This window comes from Heliangelus exortis, chromosome Z (assembly GCF_036169615.1).
Source record: "Heliangelus exortis chromosome Z, bHelExo1.hap1, whole genome shotgun sequence".
In the NCBI taxonomy this organism is placed as follows: domain Eukaryota; kingdom Metazoa; phylum Chordata; class Aves; order Apodiformes; family Trochilidae; genus Heliangelus; species Heliangelus exortis.
In genome coordinates this window covers 21,895,612-21,911,798 of record NC_092454.1, presented here as the reverse complement: position 1 = coordinate 21,911,798, position 16,187 = coordinate 21,895,612, and the positions used below count along the sequence as shown (strand labels likewise).

The 16,187-nt window shown below is 39.9% G+C and overlaps 1 protein-coding gene across 5 annotated transcripts in view; it reads right to left on the bottom strand.

Moving 5' to 3' along the window:
• The window catches only part of ZNF462 (zinc finger protein 462), a 95,179-nt gene that overhangs the window by 16,272 nt on the left and 62,720 nt on the right, over positions 1-16,187 (bottom strand). For all 5 annotated transcript variants that reach the window (XM_071731953.1, XM_071731950.1, XM_071731949.1 and 2 more), the window contains 2 exons: positions 2,839-3,103; positions 605-741 (listed from right to left, as the gene is read on the bottom strand). In XM_071731953.1, the coding sequence (XP_071588054.1) occupies positions 605-741; positions 2,839-3,103 (402 nt within the window). The remainder of the gene's footprint in view (positions 1-604; positions 742-2,838; positions 3,104-16,187) is intronic.

Here is a 16,187-nt window from a genome sequence, read left to right as displayed (position 1 = left end):
GGCTGTCTTTTCTGAGATAGCAAGCCTGCAGTTAATAGAATACAGAAGCCACTTTTACTGGCTTTAAGAGGAAGGGAGAGGTGGAGATAGACAAGGAGTCTTAAAGAAAAGCAAAAATATTATAATTCTTTTTTTGACACTTACAATGCTGAAGAGAAAAAATGCAGGCAAGTAATCATGGGATATTTTGGCACCTCTACAGTGAATTGCTACACCCTCTCATAGAGTCTATGATAGGAAGGACTTTATGATAACAAGGGCATAAGCAGGCAATGACTCTGGCCTAGGTCAAACCCATAAATTAGGGTAAATCTTGCTAAACAGGTGTTTGATGACTGTTAACCTTTACAGAGGAAAAGCTTAAAACCAATTATAAGCCTGCCCTGTTTTGGCACTAGCTAACTCAGTTTTACAGGAAATAAGTAAGATGCATCATTGAGAAATGACACAAAGGATACTCAAAGTCTGAGGATGGGGCAGGGGAGGGGAAAAAGGGGAAAAATTACTGATGTACAGAGATGGAAATATTTCACTAAACCAGTCTGAAAGACAAGGGTTCAGCATTCCCCTGATCAAATACAGACACATACAGTGATATTGTTACCTCTGTGTAGAACGATATGGTCAATCATGTTGCGTTTATATTTGGTGTGATACAGACAAAGAGGACAGCGAAGGTCTTTGGGTCCTTCCTCAGGAACTGCCGAATGCCCAGCTTCCACATGCATAGTAAAAGCAGATCTGTGAAACAGGAAGGAGAGACGGGAACAGTCAGAAGAAGGTGTGCAGGGAACAATGAAGTATTGTAGCTCTCTAAGGGATGTGTCATGTAAAATGGCACAGATACCACTCAGTCTTGTCTTCACTCTGCCACATAGCATTTCAGCAGGGCTACTCACATGAGTACCACATGAGCAGAGGTATTTGCAGGACTGTAACCCCAAGTAACAAACATTAATTCTGACAAGATCCTCTTTTTTATTTATTACTCTACCGTCATATTGCTATTTTTATAATAGCTAAAGAATTCCCATCTTTCATGATCATTATTTGTCTTCAGGCTGAAATATTCAGTGTACCTTCTCTAGCAAAGATTAAATTTTTATCAAATTGAACAAAATCTGTCAACTTGCACAAGTGAGGACAGACAACACCCCTAACCACCTCTGCCTTTCTAGGACAAGGACAAAACCAGCTATAATATTTAGATTTAATAGTCAAAGCAGATTTGTGCTCACAGTGAGTTTGGCACTGAGTAGTTAAGTTTTAAATCATAAACCATTAGGTACTGAAAATCCATGGCTGAGAATACTTATTAATGCAGAGGAAAGAATACTATACAGTACTTTTAAAAAAAAAAAAATCATGTTGGCATACTGACTGTGTATGTAAAAGTTGCAATAGATGTGCATAAAGATGAAATTAACTGTACACCTGTCTGACCAAAACTGTAAATTGAATGAGAGGTGTCTGCAAATTTGGGACAGTTGGTCGTTTTTTCTACAGCGATGGTAAAGCTTGCAAAAGCTTTGCCACATTGAAGTCTGTTAGCTTAAACACAAAGCAGCTAGCTAAAACAACTGCCCCTGGGCCCAATTTGGCAGTCATCAGATTCCACAACTGTACTCCTATCCACCTCAGTGAGCGCTTTCATGCATTTCAGTTTCTATGTTGAGTTGAAGAGGGAATTTGTATGGGGTTTTTCTGCATGTGCCCCTCCCCTTTTTTTAAAATGGATAATATGCTGTGCTCCTAAAAGACACAAGTCCTAATACCTGAATGTTTCAGACACTATATGAAAGAACAGTACTCCCTTATGTAACTTATAAATGTGTTTAAATGGTGATTGATTTAAGATTGTTTCATTTCATCCAGATAGAAGAAAATGGCATTCTTAAGATGTGAACTGATTGAATGGACCTGGCAATTCATAGCAATCTTAAGATAGATAGCAATTGGGATACAAAGCACAAGCAGCAAATTACACTATAGAGGCAGCAAAGGGCTGAAGCAACAGAAGCTAGAGAGATCTAACTATATATTGCTTGTGTGGGGGTTGTCTCAGGTTTGTGCTCAACATTTGCTTTAACAGAACTCCTCCCCTTTATGCAGTCATACTGCTTACTGACACCAAATTCCTAAGAACCTATCAAGTCTGAGAGCTCAAAATATCAGCTGAGGGTGTTATGCTCGAGAGTCCAGCACAGGAGGAAATGATGAACAGCACATGTGCACTGGCCTTTTTTTTTCCTTATGGAACAGCAGCTAAAAACACACACAGCACCAAGTTTTAAAATTTTGCCCATCTAATGGGATTTTCTGCTATGTCTGTATTTGCTGTCAGATACGCTATAGATTGTTTTGCATTTCAGCCAGACAGATGGTGGGATAAATAAAATTACACAAGAGGTTTCTTCAGAAAGGTGAGTTAAATTCTCCTGCATCCCTAGGACACTGGATTGTCCCATGATTCATGCTAGTTGCACCAGGAAATGGCCTTATTGTTGTAGAGAACATTTTCTCACTTGAGGATAACACTCTGATTGCATAGGATGAGGAAAAAGCACTACCTGTACTATTTCGTCTAGCAAGTAAGACCTACTGTAAGGTCTTATTGTGCTTTTGTCTGCAGCAGATGGTACCAGCTGTTGTAGGAGAGAGGAAAATGGATTACATGGATGCTGCTGAGATCTGGCATGGCACTTCTTATGTTCCTGTCCCTGGTGAACAGTGGCCATGTTTCTGTTGGCTACAGTCAGCTCTCAAAGATCTCAGAAGTCTTTTCAAGTGCCAAAAACCCCTTATGAATTCAGTTTATCTGTTTTGCACAGTACTTACTTAAAGCCTGTATAAAAGGAACAATCTTTGCACTTGAAGAGCTTTTTCCCTCCATGCTTGTCACGGTAATGACGACGAATGCTCTGTATGTAACCCGAGGAGAATTCACAAAATTCACAGTTTAGGATGACTTCCATTTTTTCCACTCCTGCAGCAGTCCCAGAAAGTGGGACTGGGCTGAAGTTGTTGTTGTTCCTGGCCAAAGCTGCAGACTGGTAGTGGTTCAACTGCTGCTGAACATCAGGAGGCTCAGAGTATGAAGAGTCTGTAGAGAGACAGAGAGAAGTTGTTATTCCATGCAGACTGAAAATCTAAAAAGGTCTGAGGCCTGATCCAGCACCTACTGGCTAATAGAAGGGGTTGATCAGGATGTTGTTTTTTAAATCCACTGATAGCTTTCTGAAGGAGTTGAGAAAGACAGGAGAGGTGTAGCACTGCTTAATTTAATCTATGTGTATTCTACAATTTAAGAGGTGGTAAGTATAAATTATGCTTTTTATATCTGATCTGGGGGGAAGAAGTGACAGATTTAAATTAAAAGTAGTCTAAAAAGAAGCCTGGTGTTAAGAATTTTTAAATTTCTGATGGTAAAGCACATTAATCATCCTGCCAAGTGTTTTTGCATTTGGTGAGGAAATCAACTATATCGTCTCAAATGTCTTGTGCAAGTTTACACCAGATGGAGATCTAGCACAGGATACATGAACACAGTTTATCTAAAACAAAAATCAAACCAAACCAAACAAAAAAACCAAACCAAACCAAACCAAACCAAAAAATAAAAAAACACCAAAAACCAAACAAACAAAAAAAGAAAAGGAAAAAAAAAAAAGAAAGGAAAAATATTAGCAAATCCCTCCCTGCTCACTCATGGAATTATTTAAGAAAATGATATCAAAAGTTAATTTTAGCAAAATCATACAATTTTGTTACATTTGAAGCAGTCTTCACAGAAGATAAATTCAAGTTCTCCTAGCTGAGGGTGGCTGAAATGAAGTCATCACCATAAGGAAAGATACTGAATCATAAGTTCCAGTAAAGCAAAGTCACATTTCCTTAGAAACTGCTAATTTTTTTTTAACTGAAGAAGAGATCTCACTATGAAGATAAATCTGCATAGATGCATCCCTCCTACAAGTGAGCAGAGCTCTGTCACACCATTTTAATGGCATGTGGAGTAACAGTTCAGAGATTTCTAAGTAATGAAATGGAAAATTTTAATACTTTAGGTGGATCTCTCAAAAAAAGAAGGGGTGGTTGTGATGGTGAACCTTTCCCAAAACACTGCTCGAATGTGGAGGTTCAGAATTTACCTGTTTAGTTTATGTAACTCACAGCTGCCCATGAATGTCAAAAATGAAAGTATATGAATAAAGTATAGATGAATTTCAGTGTAACTTTTCAGAAAAGAATTAAAAAGGCTTTTTCCTTAAACCTTCTGGAAGAAGGAAAAAACAAATAAGAAAACCAAACCAAACAAAAACACAAGTGGGGAGGCAGTGAAGTCAGTTACCTGTTGCTTTGTACTTCCTTTTCCAAAGCTTAATTCCCTGAGCCTGGATATATAGTATTCTGCAATGGGAACTTGCAAGTACCCATTCTTAACCAAGCCATAACCCAGTACTAAGAAACAAAAGAAAAACAGGCCAACACAGCACTCACTGTGGGGATTTCTTCACCTGTCTTCAAAAGAATAAAATTCTTGCTTTCTTTTCTTATTGCCACAGAACAGGATTACACATGCCCAATAAATGAAAAACAAACTAGCAGCAACCACACAACAGAACACCAGCAGGAGATAAATGTCTCCAGGCTACCCTGGCTTCATCACCAGGTTTACGGCAAAGACAAAAACAGAGACATAAAAGATTCTAATAAAATGAATGAAATACTTTTTGGTTTTCTTATTCAATGAACCTCATGAACTCAGACTGGATTACAATGCAGCATTTATCATCTCTTGTTTCCAGCACTTCTACAGCAGGTTTGCTCACCATGAGGACTGTAAGCTACACCATTCAAATGTTAAGGCTTTCTTTCCCTTGTGCTTGAAACAGGCTCCCCTCTTTCTTTACTTTGGCGCAGCTGATGAGCTGCAAACCTCTACAGAAGTCTGTTCTCCATCAAAGCATGCAACTGTGTGCTTACCCTATTCTGAAACAGGACTTTGAGGTCCAAAAGGAGCAGCCTTGTGTCTGTGATACAGGGTTGAATGTTTCTAAAATCTCAAGTCAGAGAGACTTCATGATGAGGATATGACAGCCTAAAAAAAAGTTCATTGCACTGGAAACTCTTCTTTTCGTATGTGTACTAGTCAAATTACTTGTGGAATACTGCTAAATTCTAAGTTGTAGCTTAATGTTCACTCCCTAATGCAAAAGGGATCAAAAATTTCCATCACATCATCAAGATCCCTAGCCAAAGCCTCAGTGATATTCACTGCTAAGAAAGTTGCGGGTGTAAAAACTATTATTTTCAGAACAAGGAAGTTTTGTTGTTGCTTCAACGAGATACTGTAATTCAGAAGTTTTTGCTTCCTTTGTCACTGATGTCTATTATTCCAGCTTTCAAACTTTCAACTGGGTATTTATATACTTCTGTATAACCTGGTATGTGAGAACTGCAGAAATAGATTGCTGCATGTCTATTTCCATAGGAAAAAAAAAGAAGTAGGGAGTAACTTTTGTTGTCATCAGCAGTTGCAAAAAGAAAATTCCACTGTTAATATTTAAATTCTTTCTTTCACCCAGGAGTAAGGTCTCATGTTGGAGACCTTACAACCTTTTTAGTATACTGCTCCATTATGATTAAGATAGTTATGTTTTTTGCAGAAAAAAAGCCATGTGAAGAGCTTATACAAAGATTCTTACACATAAACAACGGTAGCATGCATGTCCCTACTTCCACCTGTGTCTTTTTCACCTTTTTCTTGCCAAATGCTTTCAAGCATGGTCAGCACTTTGAGGGAGGTGATTCCAACCCTCTACTCTATTCTCATAAGACACCACCTGGAGTACAATGTCCAGCTCTGGGCTCCCCAGCATAGGACATGGAGCTGTTGGAGTGAGTCCAGTGGAGGGCCATGAAGATGATCAGAGTGCTGGAACACCTCTCTGATGAAGACAGGCTGAGAGAGTTGGGATTGTTAAGCTTGGAGAAGAGGAGGTTCTGGAGAGATTTTGTAGCTGCCTTCCAGTACTTGAAGGGGGCCTAGAGGAAATCTGGGGAGGGACTTCACTGAAGAGTATGTAGCAATAGAACAAGGTGTAAGGTCTTTAAACTGAAGAAGTTAGATTTAGATGTTAGGAAGAAATTGACCATGAGAGTGATGAGACACTGGAACAGATGGCCCAGGGAAGCTGTGGTTGCCCCCTCCTTGGAAGTGTTCAAAGCCAGGATGGGTGAGGCTTTGAGTAGCCTGGACTAGTAGCAGGTGTTCCAGCCCATGCAGGGGGTTTGTTTCAAACTAGATGAGCTTTAAGGTCCCTTCCAACACAAACCATTTTATGATTCTATTATTATTTTGCAATACTTCTGAAGTACAGGATTTAGCATTTCCTGAACAAAACCACCCACAGTTAACACATACGTATGGGGCTTCTGTTGGTTCTTGAAAATCAGCTTGCCAGAGAGTTCTTGTAGCATGCAGTTGCAGCCCAGCTCCACCAGACACATAGCCCAAAGCCAACTAAAGGCACAACAGGTTTTCCATTGATTTCAACACCTTTTCATGCCCTCTCCAAAACCAGTGAAGGCAGTCAAAATGTAGGAACTGATTTGCATTTGCTTCCAAAAATGCATTTTACCATGTAGCACAGAATGAACTGCCACCAAATTAGAAACATATGATGGAGCTGAGGTTTTTTTAATTTTTTAGATTTATTTTACAAAAGCAGTACCCGAGAAAAGGGCTGTTGAGGCAAATCCACAGCCAAGTAGGAATAGCACTATCTTTAACTTCTAGAATATTTCTCCTCTATTTCTGCTGGAAGAGCAGACTGATGTTCCAATCAGCTCTGCATGTCTTCAGTTCTAGGTTGACTTAAGCTGTTGCCCAAGTATTCTAAGAATGTCAGCATTTACACAATCCATGAGCAGCTGTGCACCAAACTGCTGGACACCTTTTGGCAACGCTGCTGCAAAAACTGGGTGTTTATATGCATAATCAGAGAATGAAGAGGGAAGAGCGCAGAGCTTTTCCTGAGACCTGACCAAAAATTGAGTCATGGCTGTACACAATGCAAGTTTGACCTCAGCCTTTTTCCTGCACCCTGCACAAAAAGGTTTAAGAGTATTTCAGGAAAATGTTTGCAACTTTGGCCTTGAGGTGGAAGAGAGTCTAGCCACCTGTGGCTGAAAAGGTAAAATGGCCTTAGAAACCTACATCCAAGTCAGAAAGAAGATTAGATAATTTGTTTTACATAAAACACAAAAAGAGAGAAAACATGAAGAGAAAGAAAATGTAGAAAGATGGAACACCAAAAATATCAACTACATGCTAAGGAAATAAATGGCATTTTTTTTGTTTCAAACATCTTTGAGGCAGCACAAGTCAAAAAAAGGATATTCATATATATAATGCAGCAAAAGAAAAATAAATATTTAGCCTTGACTGATTTAAAACAGTTAAATAAACTAAACCAAAAGAAGTCTACACCAAAACCAGTGAGATCAAATTTTTAAAGTGGTTTTATTCAAAACGAGTGCTGGGACTTTACCATGCTTTACTCCGTAAGCAAGGTAACAGCATGGAATCATTTGACACAAAGGGAAGGACACCTACAGTCACGCCAAAAGGCAAAAATTAACATTTAAGTCAAAAACAGAAGAACAGCAGCAGTGCTGGAAATCTCAATTTAGGGATTTCACATATCACAGCTACCTGCAGGCTGCCTTCACAAGAAAATAGCAAGGTTAGCAAGTAGTGCAATCCCTGACAGCACCCATGGATGTAAAAGACAACAGAATCTACCCTCACTATACATCAGCATTTTCATAATGAAATGTGGAAATGAAAGCAATAGAGAAATGATTGTCCACATGGTGCTCCATCTACATATTGCTACCTAAATTACTGTGTACTGGTAATCTGTGTACTGGTAATAATCCTTAAGTAAGTCTCATAGTGCCTCTGCATGAGATGAAGAGAGACAGCATTTCCAGCATACCTAAACCATTTAAGTATCTGGTAAGGGATGTTTTATCCAGAGTAAAGACACAGAGATGGGCACAAAAAGTACGTCAACAATACTAAAAGTTACTACCTCTTCCAAAAGAGCACTCACGATCTCCACTACAATGAGATGCAATGCAACACAGTAGTGAAAATGCAGCTTGATACACACATGCATATCCTGGCGTCATACACTATGGAAAAATATACAGTGAAAACCCACCACAAAATCAAATAAGGCCCCAAGTTTAATTGGCCGTCTGCAGCAGATAGGATGTTTCTGATGCCTAAAAAGAATAAAAATTTCTGATCTTTTCAAAAGAAAAAAAATTAAAGATTCTAATCCAAACACATAAATATACATTAAACAATGTTTGAGTCATGTGTAGGCATTTTCAGAGCTATTGATTAACAAATCAACACATCAGAAATCCCCCCACATATTTCTAAATATGTGACACTGAGCAGGGGTTGAGAAACCAGAGGAAAGGTACCTATTAAAGAAAAGAAATCAAACCATTGCTTCATCCTTTTAGGGTGAACAGAACTAGACATACCTAATTAAGTATTTGTATACCTCCACAACGAAGGATAGGGATGAAGTGAGAAACACTGTTCAGGAAAAGCAACTGTTTTAAATACACTGTAAAGCAAGCTTGTTGTATCTGCAAACTACTAAATTGAGTAGTTCAATGATCAGAAGAAGACAGTGGAGCATAAAAATGAAGATACCACATTTTCCTGATACATCCACACAGAAGTATCAACCAAAGACAATAGAAATCAGCATTTGTATGGCAAATGAAACTAAGGAGGGACATATTTGGCTCCTGAGATAAGAAAAAAACCAAGAGACTATATAAAGAACAAATACTGTTTAAAAACAATTCGGAAGAAAAGAGGGAATGCAGTAACAATCCAGGCTAGGACAATATGGACTTATAAAACTAAGTTCTGAAGAGACTAAAAGTAAAATATTTGGAATAATATTTAATTTTCTCTGAATTTCTTCACATAAAGAAGATTATTTCAATGAAGGATGATAGAAAAAACCCGGGGAAGCAAGGGAAGCAGCACACAAATGTTTTCCTCTGGTCTTCACATATATGTGAAATTAACTCAAGATGAAATAATGTACTAAAAATATACCAGCAGAAAATGTATATCCAAAAGCATGAAGTATATAAATAATAATAACAAGAACAATAATTAATAATACTACTATAATGGTGTTATAATTTTTATACTAATAATTTTTTTAAAGGTATGAGATAAAGCTAAGAATTGTACCTATGAAACGTAGAAACATAAACCCTTCTGAGATTCAATGGGACTCAAAATTACCAGCTCAGTGAATGGCAGGATGGCATATAGTCATGAATGGTAACAGCTTGAAAAGTAGGAAGGTGGCAAAGCATGGTGTCATACAAAGACTGTCAAGACTACACACATTTGTTCACTTTATGCCATACAGCACTGACCTAGAAGGAAGAATACGTGGGAGGGTGAAATGTTCTGGCAGGAAATAAAGATTGAAGGGAGGAGTAGAGACAAGAAACTAAAATTAAGAAGAATGCAACAGAACATTCACAGAGAAGCTTAGGAAACCATACAGTACAAGAAGTTTTATTCAATGCATGTTTAAAAACAGAGTATGAACCCACTCTTCAATCTAAATTCTGAATTCTAGTAAAGAACTTCTAGATTGCTAGGATGTTGTTAATGAGATGCAACAGAAACAAATTTTGTGTCCTTGATCACACATTTCAGAAGACAAAGGAAATCACAAAGAAAACAAAAAAGCCCTGGAATAAAATTGTCTCCTATATATACCAAAAAATACCCAAAAACACAGAAGGAATTTATTTCAGCATTATCTGTAAAGACCATTATTTGGATCATTTTGGACCAGCTTTTGTGAGAAAGGCATTACATACATCTCTAAGGCTTAGAAAAAGGCATCTAGAAAGACACGTACTACAGAATCTTGTTTATTTGAAAGACGTGAGAAACTATATCCATGAAACTTTTGAGTTATGTGCACACCTGTATTTTAATGAAATTGAGAAAGGATACATGCTATGCAGCTTGTTTTGCTAATATCCAAATTATCCAGTCCAGAGGACATCCATGAAGATTGTCAGAGGCCTAGATCACCTGAGGACTAGTTGAGAGAGTTGGGGTTCTTCAAGCTGGAGAAGAGAAGGCCTTGGGGAGACCTTATAGCAGCCTTCCAACACCTGAAGGGGCCTACAAGAAAGATGGGGAGGGACTTCTTATATGGGTGTACAATGATGGGACAAGGGGTACTGGCTTTAAACTGGAGAAGGGTAGATTTAGGTTAGATATTAGAAAGAAATTCTTTAGCGTCAGAGAGGTGGGACACTGGCACAGGTTGCACAGGAAGGCTGCAGATGCCTCATCCCTGGTCGAGTTCAAGGCCAGTATGGATGGGACTTTGACCAACAGCTCTAGTGGGAGCTGTGCCTGCTCATGGCAGGGGTGTTGGAACTTTAAGGTCCCTTCCAAACTAAACCATTCTATGAGACTCTATGAAAACAAGTTATACCATATTATTTCCATCATAAGAGAAGGATCATTCCAAGAGCTTCTCATGCCTTCCTGTTTTTGAGTATCCAACACTTCCAAGAATTCCTATTAGCATCAGCTATCAAGACATGCACAACATGGTCATGAACCACTGAATCTTTACCTTTGCTTATGCTGTCGTTTGGAAGGGTTCAGTTTTAGAGGTCAAGAAATACATCATCATATAGCCATTTAATTTCTAGTTATCCATTCCTTTCATCCGTCCTCAAAATAAAATTTCTTTCCTGGCTTCAACTCAATTTTCCTATGGTTCACTAGGTGACTAGGCCACTTATATTTAGTCTGAAACACAGCCTTCTCATTATAAACTAGACTCTTTCAGTACTGCTTTACCACTTGCAACCTTTGCCACATCAGTGCCAAGCGACTACAGCTTTCTAGCCACACTGGTTGCTCTATCCATTCCTATTTTCACTTAATACTAAGATGATGCATGGGGAGTGAATCGTGTTTCCCTTCCTATGGCATTCACAGGATAACAATGTCCCTTGAAGAAGAAATAAAACCAGCTACCTAAATGCCAAACTTTGAGATGCCAACTAAAATGATGAAATAGGCCCATTTCAACAATAATAAAAAGGGTAAAGAATTTTCACTTCTTTGAGAAGCAACAAATCCCTCCAGCACCTTTAGATCAAGACAAAGGAACTGGAGTCTCAGGGGACAAGGACAGAATCAGAAGGCTACTAACATGTGGGAACGATAGCCTGCAGAAATGCTGTCTTGTACAGCACTGGTCAAATCACACAGGGATGGCATCCTTTTTACTCTGTATAGAGTGATCACAAACTCCATGGAGAGCAGTAGTATGTGACAGTGGAGAGCAACATGGACCACTTTGTCCCCTGAACATAAAAATGAGAGCCAAAAGAAAGCAAAAACCTCAGGAAGCAAACAAACAAACAGCCTAAAACAAACAAACCCTAACAAAACAGAAAAAACAAGCCAAAACAAAAAAACAACCAAATAAAAACAAACAAAAAACCCCAGCATACAAAAAAACCCACCCAGAGTCCAGATACATTTCTTTCTTTCCCTGACGAGTGGAATCAGGTCATTTCTGCCTTCCTGGAAGGAACCCAGATGTTTCTCCCTTCGTTTATTACTTCATCCATTCCAACAATTTATTCCATCTTCTTCTACCCTAGGCAATTCTTTCAGTATCACTTCAATTCTATCATAGCAAGATGGGCAAATCAGTACAAAGACTGGCAGCAACCTTGTCCCAGCTGCATGTCTCCATTCTGCTGAATCTCTTTTTGGCTTTATTCATTCAGTTCAAGCACAAAAAGCTCAGGACCAGAAAAGAGCAGAGCAAGCAGCAAGTTGACGCTCCCCTGAGCACAGTCAGTAACTGAAAAAATATATCCCTCTGTTCCACTAGCTACAAAACAGTTCTAACATACTGTAGGAAAGGGCCAAAAGCCAAATAACTATACAACAATGGAAGAGCTGCAGAGAACAAGGTTATCCCCAGTGCCCTAGGTCCTTGAAACAGTGAGGAGTTTGTTCAGTAAACTTGGAGGTGAACAAGCCCTGCACTTGTCCCACCATTCTCTGCCAATCTGATATAGGAGAAAAGTTCCTATCTGATCCTACATCTGATAACCAGTTTAACACTGAGCAGAAGCAATAAGACACACCTCTAAGTACTAGAGAGTTTTAAGAAGCACTGGCGGGCAGTGTATCCAAAGGCAGCATCTCTGGGAAAGAAAGACAAGGTCTGAGGGGAAAGCAAGAACTTTACGTTAGAGAAAGAAGAAACATGCTTGGGGAAAATAAAGCAACCCGATACTTCAGAGTGAAAAGATGCATGCAGCATCACTCCTACCAGGCACAAAAGCAGGCAGAACAAGAAGACAGCTCTTTGCAGCCTGACAGCCACTAGAAAAGCAGAGGCATCTTCTGTTCTGCAGTATGCAGTTCACCATCCTGCATACTTAACATGGATGGCATCCTTCCAACTCACCTTGCAATTAAAGCGATTAGGTAATCAAGCTTTGCCTGAATTTGCCCTCTAGTCACTAATGACTCTCTACCTACACAAACAATAGTCAAATACAGATCTCAAACCTAAGAGAGGGGTCCAAACCCTCCTCCCTGAACAAATAAAAAGTCCAGACTAAAAACAAAGGTTATTGTACTCCAATGCAATGTTTACAGGCTGTGAGATTTTGACCATTGTGGTCTTCCCCAAACAGCAGCATCCATAAAACACTAAGACACAACAGTAACTATCAGAGAAACAGCACCAAAGGTGAAGAGTGACATCTTAGAAACTTTCTTCTCTTATTGGAAGGTGAGAAAAGTATCCCTTATCAAGAGAAACAGTGCACACAGGTTGAAATAAACAAGTCACCAACAAAATTTGGTATAGATTTTTTTTAGAAAAATAGATCAGCAGTGCTGCTTTTTACATTTCAAAGAACTGGTTATCACTGAAAGGGAACAATCTTGTACAACAGTGGCATGACTGAGAAAACATTCTAAGTGACATCCAGATCTGACCACTAAATCACTTGCACTTTACTGTTTTGTTTTGACAATTTAATATTCTTAATCAGTAAAAATAAAAAAAACATTATTTTTAATTACTGTACACAGTCATGATTCAAACAAATTTATGAGGCTTCAGATCTGCCAGTTCTACAGAGTAGCACTCTGCTCTAAAAAGCAGTTGGGCCAAAGGGGTTATTTTCACAATATTTAGAGCTAGTCGAAAAAGCAACAGTAGTAGCCAGGAAAATTTAGGGCAAGTATTTTACATGCTCACAAGAAGCTTTGATGAGGATGAGGCCATAACATGAGGCCAGAATTTTATTGAGTCATTCAGTTTATTGAGTCATTCAGCTTTATCAGACCAGGCTGCACTCATGGAAGGCAATTCTACGCTTCCAAGGCCCTTGAATAGAGGCAAACATGGACAACTTCAGTGCTTGCACAAGTAACAGTTGTTGCCATACGGTTTCTCCTTAGCTGATGATCACTTTGCAGATAAGGTGTTGCTATTGTTCTTACCCATGTTTTCTAGTGTTCAGTCATATATTTTTGTGCCTCTCAGTAAGGAGGAGTTGGAAGCAGACAGTAGCCTTCTGATGTTATGCCATTAAAATGCAGATTGTGGCATTTTGTTGCCTTGCACTTAAGACAAGAGGAACAGAGCTGACCCTTCACAGTGCAACAGTAGAAACTTGTATCTGTGGCACATACTTGCCCAAAGGACAACAGTATCATCAATAAATCCATACAACCCTTCAGGGCAGAGATTAACGTGAATATAGCTTCTAATTGTCACAAAGACTTTGAAAGAATATAGAAACACATCTTATTAAGGATTCACCAAATCCTCATAGCAGTTGTAAGCATTTCATTTTACACTAATTCTGTGTTTAGATTCTCAAAAGTGTTTAGCCACATTTCAGCATAAAGGGCAGGTAAGTAAAAAAATTTAAACTCACTAAAAAGCCAACCACACTAATTCAAATGAATATTCAAACACCACCATTTATTTTTTGCAAAAGAAAACATAATGATCAAGGATGAGAAGAAGGTTGAGACGCTTAATGCCTTCTTTGACCCAGTCTTAGTAGCAGGACTACTGTTCACTGGTTACCTAGCCCCCTGAGCTAAAAGACAGGAATGGGCAGTTGAAGCCCTCATAATCCAAGATGAGATGGTTAGTGACCTGCTGCACACACACAGGTCTAAAGATCCAGATGGGATCCACCCAAGGGTACTAAGGGAGCTGGCAGAAGAGCTCGCCAAGCCAATTTTCATAATTTACCAGGGAGATCCCAGCAGAATGGAGACTGGCAAATGTGACTCCTATCTACAAGAAGGACCAGAAGGAAGACCCAGACTTGTCAAGACTAGAGACCTGTAAGTCCAACCTCGGTGCTGGGAAAGGTTATGAAGCAGATCATCTTGAATGCCATTATGCAGCATATGGAGGACAACTGGGTGATCAGATTCAGTCAGCACAGGTTCATGAATGGCAGGTCCTGTTTCATGAACATTATCTCGTTCTATGACAAAGTGACCTGCTTAGTGAATGGATGGGAAATGGATGGGAAATGGGAAATGGATGTTGCCTACACTGTTTCTCCCAGCATTCGTTCTCCTGGAGAAACTAACTGCCTATGGCACAGAGTGGTATATAGACTGGTGTCTGTATGGTCAGGCCCAAGTAATTGAAGTGAATGAAGTTAATTCCAGTTGGCAGCTGGTCACAGATGGTGTTCCTAGGGCTCAGTGTTAGGGCCAGTTCTTTTTAATATCTCCACCGGTCATCTATAGAAAGGGTTGAGTGCATCCTCAGTAAGTTTGCAGATAACACAACGTTGGGCAGAACTGTTGATCTGCTTGAGGTAATGCAGTCTCTGAAGAGGGATTTGGACAGGCTAGATTGACAGTCCAAGGCCCAATGTATGAAGTTCAAGATGAAGTGCCAGGTCCTGCACTTGGGTCAAAACAACCCCATACAAATCTACAGGCTTGGGGATGAGTGGCTGGAAAGCTGCACAATGGGAAAGGACCTGGGGGTGCTGGTTGACAGCCAGCTGAATATGAGCCAGCAGTGGGCCTAAGTGGCCAAGACAACATCCTGGCCTGCATAAGGAATAGTGTGGCCAGCAGCAGGGAAGAGATTGGGCCCCTGTACTCAGCACTGGTGAGGCTGCACCTTAAAAACTATGTTCAGTTTTGGGGCCCCCACTACAAGAAGGATATTCAGTTGCAGAAGTGTGTCCACAGAAGGGTAATGAAGCTGGTGAAGCATCTAGAGAACAAGTCTTATAAGGAGCTAGGGTTTTTCAGTCTGAGGAAAAGGAGGTTATGGGGAGACATTATTGCTCTCTAAGACTATCTGAAAGGAGGCTGTAGCAATGTGGATGTAAGTGTCTTCTCCCAAGTATAAAGGTACAGACCAAGAGGAAAGTGCCTCAAGTTGTTCCAGCAGAGGCTTAGCCTTGATATTAGAAGAAACTTCTTCATTAAGAGGATTATCAAACACTGGAACAGGCTGCCCAGGAAGGTGGTGGAGGTCACGATCCCTGGAGGTGTTTAAAAGACATGTAGATGTGGTGCTTAGGAATACGGTTGAGCACTGGATTTGGTAGAGTTAGGCTAATGGTTGGACTCTGTCATAGTTTGAGTACGAAGAACAAAAGCAGGAGAGTTTTCAGATCCTGAGAGGGTCAGCACCCATCGGGGTCCCTTCCCTCCCATTCCCTGCCCACACTCTATAAAGTTCAGGCAGACCCCAGCCCCTCCTCTCTTTCGCCCACTCTGTGCTTTGCTGCTGTTCCCCTGCGCTCCTTTACCCCCAGCTCGACGCTGCTCTTCAGAATCCACATCCATCGGGTGCTGGGAAGAGCCCTGGAGCCCTCTCCTGAGCAAGGGGCCCTCAGGCACCTGTTCCTGACACCATCGGGTTGGACATATATTTGTATAGATTTGTATATTTGTTCTTTAACCCATGTGTTACTGCCCTTCTCCTGTCCTAGTAAATTTGTTTCCCCTTTAATTTCGACTTTAAGTCTCTCATCGGTGTTCCCCTTTTATCTTT